General features: G+C 39.5%; 1 protein-coding gene across 1 annotated transcript; it reads left to right on the top strand.

Moving 5' to 3' along the window:
* Window positions 1-466: 466 nt before the first annotated feature.
* Window positions 467-10,602, top strand: C6H3orf85 (chromosome 6 C3orf85 homolog). The gene is made up of 3 exons (XM_044254800.1): window positions 467-518; window positions 8,991-9,124; window positions 10,513-10,602. Exons 1-3 carry the CDS (start codon window positions 467-469, stop codon window positions 10,600-10,602), a joined length of 276 nt encoding a protein of 91 aa, XP_044110735.1.
* The last annotated feature ends 1,687 nt before the right edge of the window (window positions 10,603-12,289 follow it).

A 12,289-nucleotide genomic window follows, 5' to 3' on the forward strand; every position in this document is an offset into this window, starting at 1 on the left:
TAGCATTGTTCCAGCTCTTACTTTTCACTCCACGCCTAGTAACCACAAGCGATTTGTCTTGAAGGTTTTTGGTTGGTTGCTTTGGTTTGGGTTTTTTAGATAAGAGCTCTTAAGCTAACATTTTCTTCCCCTTGACTGAGTCAGCCCCTCCAATCCCTCCATGTTTGCTTTCTGTACAATCTATAGAAGGAATGGCTCTTCTCAGCCATCCAACCACACCCCTCTCCACCACCACCATCCTGTTCTTTGGAGAGTCCTTATTTCTGTATGGTTTTAGTTTATTTTATAAGAACTTCTACTTAATTTTATCTACTCACTTTGGCTTAAGATTGATTGATGTTCTCAAAAAAATAAGTAGTAAGAATAAACTGGGAAATATCTAGGTTAGAGAAAAATATCATGGCCTATAACTAGATTCGTTGGGCACTCTGAATGTTGCAGGAGAACCATCTATTTTCCTGTCCACATGGCGTCATTTGTCATGGCACTAAAGTTGGAAGACCCGTCAACACACAGAGGTAATGACCCAGAAGGGGTTATTATTGAATCATATAAAACATTGCCTCTCGTGAGTTACAAATTTCTCTCCCCACAAAATCAGAAGCTAATAAAAGATCTGCCAGCTCCAAAGTGTGCCCCAGGGAATTACATGGTAGTGCATGTGAGCATGTATGTGGGTGTGTGTTAGTGTGCTGCGAGCAGGTTAAAACAGATTGAACTTAAATTCGAGTAATACTGGTTCCTGTTTACTTTGTGAAGTACTCAACACGCCAGCAACTAGAACATCAATAAAGCCAAAGTTCCCTGAGTTGAAAGTTCATTTATGAAAGCATTTCATTAACAGTTTGCTAAGATGATGGGGCTTGGGAATTTGTCCCAAAGTTCAGGGTCTCTTTCTTTTTTCCAGCTGACTTCCATTGACTTCCTGCCCTCTTTTTACTTCCCTGTTCCCTTTTTCCACGGCTTTTCACCTTTTTAACTTTTGTTTTTGTAACTTCCCTTATTTTGTCTCTGCTTCCTTTTTTTTTTTTTTAAAGATTTTATTTATTTATTTGTCAGAAAGAGAGAGAGAGAAAGCACACAAGTAGGCAGAGAGGCAGGCAGAGGCATAGAGAGAGGCAGGCTCCCCGCCGAGCAAGGAGCCCGATGTGGGACTCGATCCCTGGACCCTGGGATCATGACCCGAGCTGAAGGCAGCAGCTTAACCCACTGAGCCACCCAGGCATCCCGTCTCTGCTTCCTTTGACTAATTTTCCTGATTTCTCCCTTCTCTCTTTTTCTTCAAACCCCATTTCTTCCCATTCTGTCTCTCATTAACATTTATCTGAATTGCAGCATCTATGATACTAAATAAAACTCTTCTGTCTTCCATCATAAATTTTTGAATCAGTGACCAAAATTTAGAGTAGGAAGAAAAAAATAACTATTTCATATTTTATAACAAAAATTACTTACTTAATGCAGAGAATAAAATACTCAACTTTAAAGATTTTATTTATTTCAGAGAGAGAGAAAGAGAGAGCACCAGCTGGGTGAGGGGCAGCGGGAGAAGCAGGCTCTCCACTGAGCAGAAAGCCCGAAGTGGGGCTCGATTCCAGGACCCTGAGATCATGACCTGAACCAAAGGCAGAGGCTTTAACCAACTGAGCCACCCAGACCCCCTAAAATATTCAACTTTAAACATACAAACCTAACCATGAGTATTTTAATTACTCACAAAGTTATAACATTTCTCCTACACTTAGGTCTTCACATTTCTCCTACACTTATATCTTTGAAATTTTTACCATATTGTCAAGATGTCTGTATAGACTGTTCTCCTGATCCTCTTTTGTCCTTAATTCCTAGTGAACATTTAGTCTTTGGTTTAATACTTAATCTATGTGTCTGGGCAGTTACTTCATCATTTTTCTAAAGACATAAACATTTTAAGGGAAGGGACTAAGACTCGGGCCAATAAAAATAGTAAATAATAAATGTTATTCTTTCATTGCTTATGCTGAGTGCTAAGTGCTTTGCTTTCAGCATCCCATTTCTGAGTATTTTGGAACTTGTGGCAGGACTGTCATGCATATTCTCCAACTTGGCATCAGGCTTCAGGTACCACTGCAGAAAGCAGTATCACCCAGCCTCTAAGGGAATAGCTAGCTGTGGTCCAATCTATGGATTTGTTGGGCATTTCTGTGAAGTCACAGCCTATCGTCCCTGGACGACAAGCTCCTGCTGGTTGGAGCACCCTGTCTGTGCTGTATTTTTTTGTTTCCCTGTTTCTTATGGATGCTTTGAGACAACAGACCTTTCGGATTGTCTGTGCCACCTTTGGATACATAGAACTCTATCCCCTGCCCCTGCTTGCAACCACTTCAGGTCTGCTTTCAATCAAGTTGAAAAATAAACCAAAGATGAGCATGGAAGACAATCAAGTCCCTTTATTACTAAGAAAGACTAATTTGGAAGATAGAACATAGATAATAAATAAAGGGCCTCATGATTAGACCCCAGGATTTGGCAAATTTCATATCAACTTGCAGGCTGCAGAACCAGAAGAGAATATGTGATCTCAGAAGGCAGCGAACTCTCAGGGGAAAGAAGGAAGAGCTAGCTGGACATGCCAAGCGATGCCTCTTGGACTTACCAGTTGCATGGCGGCATTGTCCCTTCTGAGAGGCAGAGGCTACAAAGGGGAGAAGGGTGGCCTGAGGTTACTTCAAATGAGCTCCCTCTACAGGGAAGAAAACGGGACTCTGCCATCAGGCTCCATCCTTCAGTTCTATATCGTGCATTTTACATCAGGCTTTCTGATCTTTTTAGCATGTAGGTTTCTACCCCAAAGATCATCTTCATGGTCATATGCACAGTATGAAGACTATTCAGTTATTTGTCCACTATCACATTTAGAGACTCTTTTTCAGCCTTCCCTGGGTGATGGCGAAATAGGGAATCCTTCCATTTCTAACTGTACAGCTAACGTCACCGTCACCAGCATACAGCTCCTCAGCCTGTGATGGGCACCCATCTCTGTGCATAAATGAATACATTTTTACTTGTACTGCTTTAATTATTGACTAGGTCTACTTTGACTTCTCTTTCACTTATTTCTGTCTATCTCAGTGCTGAATTTCTCAGCATGTAAGCTCCCTAGCTGCACTAGGAGCTGTACCCACTTAGCATATTCTATATGCTTCTGATGCCCTAATAGCATGCAGAGAAAGTAAGTTTCAATTAATGACCTACTGGTTATGAATACATTCCAGTTAAAAATGTTAGAGCTGCAAGAGATCTTAGTTGGCTTCATACAATCAGGCCCCATTTTACAGAACAGGAAATGGAGGGACAGAGGCAACCAACAAATGATACAACTAATCACTGCCAGGGCTAGGAAAGACTCCCCAACTCTATCCTTCTTGGCTTGTGTGGCAAGATCTGTGCTCTCCAATATCTCCATACTCTGAAGTGTCTGCCTTATTTCAACGGTACAGAATTTTCTGCAGAGGATATTTGAGACATGTTTAGATAGCAGAACTAAGCTTGACAGATCCTATTAAAACTGCTATGATATGGGATGAAAGGAAGGAGGGTGTGTAGGGAATTGGAAAGAAAAAGAAGATATTTTTATAGCTTATGATTTGAAAGTTTAAAAAAGGCATTAACCTGGCTGATACTGCTTACATTAAAAAAAATTTAAAACCAACAATGTAATAAAACTCAGGGTTCAGTTTTCAAACCCCAGCAGTATTATAGAGGCTTACAAACACAAACTGTGATCTTGCTCTCATCAACTTTCAAGGTTGATCAGGCGGAATGAAAAAGGGAGGAGAAATTTCTCAAGCAGAGAGGATAATAGCATGCCCTTCTGTATTACTTGCATTTTATTTCCGGCTCTGCCAATGACTTACGGCATGACCTTGAGTGAGTCATTTCATCTCTGTGTGTCAATTTTCTCATTTGTAAAGTAGGATAATAAATACTACTTTCTGTCTCTCTCGTGGGTGATGCTATTATCACTATCAATTAATATTTATTGGATGTCTGTTGGGTGCATAAAGCTGAGGTAGGTGCTTTGTTCAGGGGCAAGGGTGGGGGCATGGGGGACATTGTATCACTGAAACATCTTCCATGAGCAAAAAGAGAGAAGATTTACAAAAGATAGAATTATTAGAGCTTAAAATAGCTAAGGTTTACATTTTAAAGCTTCTCTGCCAAGATTTATGTAACAGCATTTTTTTTCCCCTCAGTGATTAGACAAGGCACCAGGACAATCATGGTGCAGAATATTGGTTTTACTTTTGGAAGATTTCAAGTAACACTATCTTAAGTGGTTAATGTGTACTTGTAAATTATATCTCAAGCATAATTTATGTAGAAACATTTATTAAAGGGGTGCCTGGGTGGCCGGTAGGTTAAGCGACCAACTCAGCTGATTTCAGCTTAGGTAGTGATCTCAGGTCCTCAGGTCATGGGACTAAACTTCTGTGTCAGGCTCTGCGCTAAGTGGGGAGTCTGCTTGGGCTCCTCTCTCCCTCTCCCTCTGTACCTCCCCCTGCTCAGATTCTCTTGCTCTCTCTCTCAAATAAATAAACCTTTAAAAAAAAGAGAAACACTGATTAGATATTGATGCTGGATCTCCTTTGCCTACATAATCTCTTTGCTTTGAAAACCTCTCACTCCTCCTTTTATTTTTAAACAGAAAAGCGTTTAAAAGTGTTAACACTGTGACACCTTTTCTTCAAAGAGAATGAAGAGAAATCTGAGAAGTCACCTATGAACACATCTCAGTTAAAACCAGAACTTCAGTGCTTGGTCAGTCCACACCAGTGAGCCCAAACTAATGAGTTCCCCTTTCTGTTCCAGTCGGTCCTGTTTTCCCACACCTGGTGTCACTCACCTGATTCAGGCCCTAGTTGTCTGTCCCCTGGACTACTAGAAGAGGCTCCAACCTCTTTCTCTCAGTCTCTCTCCTTTTTACCCTCTGCCTTCCAACACCACTGACAAAGGAGTTTCCAGAAGTATCTGTGAATGGGTAAATAAAATGTTGGCATATATGTACAAAATATTATTTGGTCTTAAAAAAGAATGCAATGTTGATAGATGCTTCAACATGTAAACCTTAAAGATACTAAGTGAACTAAATCAGGCACAAAGGGACAAATACTGCATGACTCCTCTTAGATGAGGTACCTACAATAAGCAAATGCAGAGAGACAGAAAGCTAATGGTGGTGACCAAGGGCTGGAGGACAGAGTAATGGAAATTGTTAGGCAGTACTGAGTTTCTGTTTGGGAGGATGAAAAAATTCTTGAGATGGTAGTGATGATTGTACAACACTGTGAATGTACTTGATGCCACTGATTTGTACAATTAAAAATGGTTAAAATTTAGGAGAGGGGGGTGGGGTTATGGACATTGGGGAGGGTATGTGCTATGGTGAGTGCTGTGAAGTGTGTGAACCTGGTGATTCACAGACCTGTACCCCTGGGGATAAAAATGTATGTTTATAAAAAATAAATTTTTTTAAAAAAATGGTTAAAATAGCTTTACATTATGCATATTTTAATCATAATCAAACAAAAAAAATTTAAGTAAATCTGGTCTTATCATTTTCTTGTTCAGAAATATTAATGGGGGTGCCTTCATGGCTCAGTGGGTTAAGCCTCTGCCTTCAGCTCAGGTCATGATCTAGGGGTCCTGGGATCGAGCCCCACATCAGGCTCTCTGCTCAGCAAGGAGCCTGTTTCCCCCTCTCTCTCTGCCTGCCTCTCTGCCTACTTGTGATCTCTGTCTGTCAAATAAATAAATAAAATCTTTTAAAAAAAAGAACTATTAATGATCTGAAGAATAAAGTCCAAACTCCTTGGTATGACAGTAGTAATCCTCTGACATTCTGAGCACATCCACTCCTCAGCCCTCATTGGCAAAGTGAGGGTCCCCGAACCTGAGACTTACTTTGCTCCTCTGTTCCTTGGGTCTCCAGTCTTCTTCAGCCTGGACTCATGCTCTTTGCTTCTGCTCCCTTCTTCCTAACTGCGGAAACATTCCATAACCCAGGAAGCTCAACTCAAAACCAATTTCTCTGTGATCCCTCCATGCCAATATCAGAATCAATCACTCCTGTGACACCTGGGTGGCTCAGTAGATTAAAGCCTCTGCCTTCGGCTCAGGTCATGATCCCAGGGTTCTGGGATTGAGACCCGAATCAGGCTCTCTGCTCGGCAGGGAGCTTGCTTCCTCCTCTATCTCTGCCTGCCTCTCTCCCTGCTTGTGATCTCTGTCTGTCAAATAAATAAATAAAATCTTCAAAAAAAAAAAAAAAAGAGAGAATTAATCACTCCCCCTTCAAATGGTCTGGTCACAGTATGTTTCCTTATAATTATGAGCTCTGAACGTAATGGGAGTTTCTTGGTTTTTGTTTCTCTTTCTACGAAATGATGACTATCAGAACAGGGATGAGGGTGAGGCGAGTGGAGATCTTATGGCACAAAACTTGTGTAAGCTTGACAGCTGGTTTCTTCTATTTGTGGACTTACTTGCTTTATCTGTGTCGCAGCTCTGGTGATTAGCAGTTTAAGCTGACATCAACAGGCATTCATAATGCAGCACATTAGTTATCTACTATGACCTAACAATATCCCCAAACAGTAGCGACTTAGAACAGGACATATCTTACAGTTTCTGAGGAATTTGGGAGTGGCTTAAGTCAATAATTCTGACTCAGGAACTCTCATGAGATTATAGTATAGATGTCGGTGAGGGCTGTTATGATCTGAAGGCTCACCTGGGATGAAAGCATCAGGTTCCCAGGTGGTTCATTTGTCTGGCTGTTGATGGGAGGCTTCAGTTCCTTGAGAGGTGGGCCTCTCTTCACAGCTACTTGAGCGTCCTCAGAACATGGCAGCTGTCTTCCATTAGAGCAAGTGATCCAAGAAAGGTGTGAGGCAGAAGCTCTAATACCTTTTATGTGCTAGCCACAGAAAGTACACACTGTCATTTCCACAGTATCCTGTGATTACACGGGTCCACACTCCTAAATGAAGGAAGACCACAGAGGATCTGAATACCAAGAAGGGAGTGGTCTTTGGGGGACATCTTAGAGGATGGCTTCCACAGGAATGCTGGCTTTATTGTAATGAATCAGATGACCTAGAAGCAGGCCAATATTACTTCTAACATCTGTTACTAATATCTACTGAAAAGTTGACATTTGTCATTTATTTTTAAATCACGAATAACTAAAATTGCTAACTTCCTATTAATAGAGAATGTGAGTCCTTTTTCTACCTTCATCACTAGTAGTATTTTGCACTAGAGGCAGCCTGATTGATGTGTGGTATCCACAGAGGTTTGTCACTTTCAATAGGTAGGCAGTTAGAACTAGAGCTTAGTGAGGTAACAAATTTAACTGGAAGTAATAGAGGTAATAACTAAAATCCTGCTTAGTGCTCAAGGTCAAGCTTGGAAAAGCATGAGATTATAACAAATGTGTAAGTAATGATTGTCTCTTTTCTATAAATGCATAAGGCTTTTTAAATTATTATTACTTTTTTTGGCACCAAGGATTTCTATCTCTTAGACATAATGTTGCACAATGCCTTTAAATGGAGAATTCCATCTCCCCTTCCAACTAGCTAGGTGGCCTTGAACATATTATTTAACTTTTCTCTGAGGTAGTTAACTTGTCTGCAAAAAGAGGTGACTGACAGGTGCTACTTCTTAGGTTTGTTGTATTAAATAAGGTAATTCAGCTGAAGTATTTTTTAGTGCAATGTTCAGTGAATGTTAACTATCACTGTTATTTGTGTGTGACATCAATACACACACACACACACACACACACACACAAATCTCGCTACCTCTAACCATTGTCTTTAGACATTTGTTTTAAGGATTCCCACATTACTTCTCCAGCTTAAAATGTAAAGTTTTGTTCCTTCTCCTATCCTGCTCAATTTAATCTTTTCTTTAAGGAATAGGTTCAGCAATTTTCCTGACCATGAAAATGTCCTCTTGTTGATGATTCATAGACCTGTATGCCTGGGGCAAATAATACATTGTATGTTAATAAAATTTTTAAAAAAGAAAGAAAAAAGAAAATGTCTGCTCGTGCCCCAGAGCCTCAAAGCTCTATAACGACACCTTTTCCTAAACTCCCTTACCACAACCAAATTCTATGTTGCCTTGTTTTATTTTTATCTTGGACCCCTCATACCCCTCCCCTACAGAGGAGAGGTTTCATATCTTAGAGCTCACTATAACTCTGGTCAATAGAGTCCTGTTATGATGAGGCTGTAGAATACCTAACACAACATTTATAATAAATGCTTCTTTATCACAAGCAATGAACAGATTATATTGTTACCACAAATGGGTCAGGAGTATGTTCTTTCTTGATATTGATTCAAATTACAACTCTGAATGTGACTGTGTTTTATTTAGAAATGAAAATACCATCTAGACTGTTAAAATTTCATGATACTAAAAATGTCTGGATTTTTAAAAACAATCATCTTTTTTTTTCCTTAATCCAACAATAAGATTGTTGACTGCCTGGTTTGAGCCAGACAGTTTAAAGCATTAGTATACCCAACTCTTACAGTAATCCTATGTTACTGTGTTACTCTGTTATTATTATACCTTTTTAAATACGAGAAAACTGCAGCCTGGAGAAATTAAGCAACTTCTCCAGAAAACTGATAGAGCTGGAATTTGAATCCAGGCCTGTGGGGTCCCAAGCCTTACAGAAGGCTCTAAAAATCTTTTCCATCCAGCACAACACTTTCATGCTGTGCTATATTCAGGACACATAGGGTGGTGATAGCGCAGTGAGGAGGGAAGGCTGAAGGGCAGTCATCTCCCTTGGCACATAGCTTTTTCAGGGCTCCCTTCTCAAACCCCCAACCTCCCAAAGGTCACAGCTGTGTCTCTTTAAGAAGATAAACATTGAGATGTAAACTACTGCCCTAATAGATGCTGTGCTCTTGGACTCTGAATTACAGGAGCATTGGGAGCGCCATTTTTGTTGGAGGACCCAGCAAACCAGTTCCTACATCTCAAAAGACATATATATTTGCAGGATTACTGGGACCCAGATCGGAATCCTAATACATGGGGCAACATGCTGGCTGATCAGGTATTTGCATTAGAAACAATGCATCCTCTATCTGGCTGAATAGGTACTGCAACAGTAGGCATCAACACACCACGAGTCCAACCCATGATTTTTTTTCCTCTCGAGTCACCCTGAGTTATGCCTGCCCTTTCCTTCCCATAAAGTGACTTTTGTCTCGTAAACTCCTCCTCTTCCTTCAAGACTAAAATCAAATGGTCCCTCCTTTTTGAAGCCTTCCCCTTCTTCCTTTTCTCCCCTTTGCATGCCATTCACATGTGAATAGCTCTCCAAATGTCATATTGAAATCAGTTGCCTGTGCACCCAACCTCCCTTACCTAGGCTACAGAAGTAACATGCACATCTCATCCATCAAGGTCATTTTTCTCAGAAACTATCAAAATGACTGTTCCTCAGTCAAATTTCAGAAGATTACTGCATGTCTGAGTGGGTGGATTGAATGGATCATGGTCACATTTTAGATCCCTTTCAGTTATTCAACAGCTTATTTTCCTCTGGTAAAATTATACAAACCTTTAATGTCGTTCCTTCATTTGCTTGCCTTTTGTACCCTTTTCTATTCATTTGGAAGTCTCCCTCCAAGAGAAATAAAGAAGAAATGTGCTGTGCCAGTTTTATTCCAGGTTTACTTTTTTGATAGAAAAAACTCCAGGCCAAATAAAATTGCTGAATTGTCTGAGGATTTCAATTATTCATGATTTCCCTCATAAAATTTAATAGTTTAGAAAACAAAAATGTATAACAAATTAATTAATCCCTTCACTTGTTTGTCCTTTTTCTCTCTACACATGTATCAAGCTCTATCACCAGAGGGTTGTATAAAGTCATTTAAAAAAAAAACGAAATGGAATGTCCTTGTTTTTCTAGGTCCTATCCTTACTCTGCCTGGTTGAGTTTTTACTGGTCTACCAGGATTGGCTCGTTTCTGGTTAGCATTTGATGATGAAAACCACCAGCTTGAATAATGCATTGAGTTTTATGCATGTTTTTCTTCAATAGGCATCATTTAGAGTTATTAAAACTAGACATTTGCTTATTTGACAAATTAAATATTACATAAGCCGATAGACTGTGTCTTCTTTATGGAACACTAAAATTTTCAGGTATACTCCTGCCCCTAATTGTAAACCAGTGCTATGATCCAGTGACAGATACTATAATGTAACAGGACACTGCCACATTGGTTCATACAGTGGCCCCAAAATACCATAAAACATTTAAGCATTGAAATATACAGGTCACTAAAAGGATGTTAACCAAACCTTGCTGGTATTATTCTTCCACTCTACTTCTCTTAGTCTTTTAGGACTTATCTGTACAATAACCTAAAAAACTGATACAACATGTGCTCTCCATACTGAGATCATGACTTGAAGTTTCTTTTGTTGCAGGTTCATGAAACATGGACTACTCTGAAAACAACAGCACAGTATTATCTGAATGTGAATACCTTTACTTCTGACATATCCACTGCCCAGTAAATGTGCTTTGATGGTTAAACCAGGAGAGCAAAAACAGTGGGAGTCAACATGGCAATGGACCCAAAACATGGACTTTGGAAACCTGGAGGCACATCCATGCCACTTACAAGATTATTTAATATGTCTGTCTCGTGGAGCTGTTTAAAGGAGTAAATATGAAAACCCAAGTGAAGACTTAGAATTGGAAGTTCTCTATAAATTGTAGCTCTTAAAATGAGAACTAAACGACAAAGGGGCTTTTATGGACAAGGAAATCAAAAACAAAAAATAGGTGTCATTAAAACTCACTGTTAATAGCTCACTTTCTATTGCCTGCTTTTTGAAAGCGCTCACTTTTTTTTTTTTTTAAGATTTTATTTATTTATTTGACAGACAGAGATCACAAGTAGGCAGAGAGGCAGGCAGAGAGAGGCACTTCCTGAGCAGAGAGCCCGATGCGGGGGCGATCCCAGGATCCTGGGATCATGACCTGAGCCAAAGGCAGAGCTTTAACCCACTGAGCCACCCAGGCGCCCCCAAAGCGCTCATTTTTTAATTAAAGGAAGAGGAAGCTCTCAAATGGAGTTGGTCCTCTCCTTTTTCTTCAATACTTTCACTTTTTAAAGCCAGCCTATTTTAAGATCGTGCTTTTGAAAGGTTTCTAACAAAGGTGTATTGCTGAGGGCAGTAGAGAATACTATCTGAACTCCTATTTGGGGGCAGATGGTGACCAGGAACCCCTTGAAAACATTCATCTGTAAGTGGAAACCTCCTTAGGAGTTTTGTCAAACTTGTGCAAGTTTTGCATTCTAGTCCATAATATATTGATATTTATTTCAATTTGAAACATTTTTAACTTACTGGCCAGGGACAATTTATTACTGTTTTCCAATAAAATTGAAAAATTCACTCTAAAGAGAAGTGGAATTAAAAATAGAGCTTCCCTATGACCCTGCAATTGCACTCCTGGGTATTTACCCCAAAGACACAGATGTCGTGAAAAGAAGGGCAATCTGTACCCCAATGTTTATAGCAGCAATGGCCACAGTCGCCAAACTATGGAAAGAACCAAGATGCCCTTCAACGGATGAATGGATAAGGAAGATGTGGTCCATATACACTATAGAGTATTATGCCTCCATCAGAAAGGATGAATACCCAACTTTTATAGCAACATGGACAGGACTGGAAGAGATTATGCTGAGTGAAATAAGTCAAGCAGAGAGAGTCAATTATCATATGGTTTCACTTATTTGTGGAGCATAACAAATAGCATGGAGGACAAGGGGCATTAGAGAGGAGTAGGGAATTTGGGTAAATTGGAAGGGGAGATGAACCATGAGAGACTATGGACTCTGAAAAACAGTCTGACGGGTTTGAAGTGGCAGGGGGGGTGGGAGGTTGGGGTACCAGGTGGTGGGTATTATAGAGGGCACGGCTTGCATGGAGCACTGGGTGTGGTGAAAAAATAATGAATAATGTTTTTCTGAAAATAAATAAATTGGAAAAAAAATTAAAAAAATAAAGAGAAGTGGACTACATTTGATAAAAGAAAAAAGATTTTATTTATCTATTTGAAAAAAAAGGATTTTATTTATTTATTTAAAAAAAAGATTTTATTTATTTAAAAAAGATTTTATTTATTTGAAAAAATATTTTATTTATTTGAAAAAAAAGATTTTATTTATTTGAAAAAAGATTTTATTTA

The sequence above is a fragment of the Neovison vison genome, chromosome 6, assembly GCF_020171115.1.
Source record: "Neovison vison isolate M4711 chromosome 6, ASM_NN_V1, whole genome shotgun sequence".
Classification (NCBI taxonomy): domain Eukaryota; kingdom Metazoa; phylum Chordata; class Mammalia; order Carnivora; family Mustelidae; genus Neogale; species Neogale vison.

Coding starts and splice junctions, on each gene's coding strand:
- C6H3orf85 (XM_044254800.1), top strand. CDS start 467: ATGGCGTCATTTGTCATGGCACTAAAGTTGGAAGACCCGTCAACACAC. Junction 519..8,990: donor AGACCCGTCAACACACAGAG/GTAATGACCCAG, acceptor TCTGAATTACAG/GAGCATTGGGAGCGCCATTT. Junction 9,125..10,512: donor GCAACATGCTGGCTGATCAG/GTATTTGCATTA, acceptor CTTTTGTTGCAG/GTTCATGAAACATGGACTAC.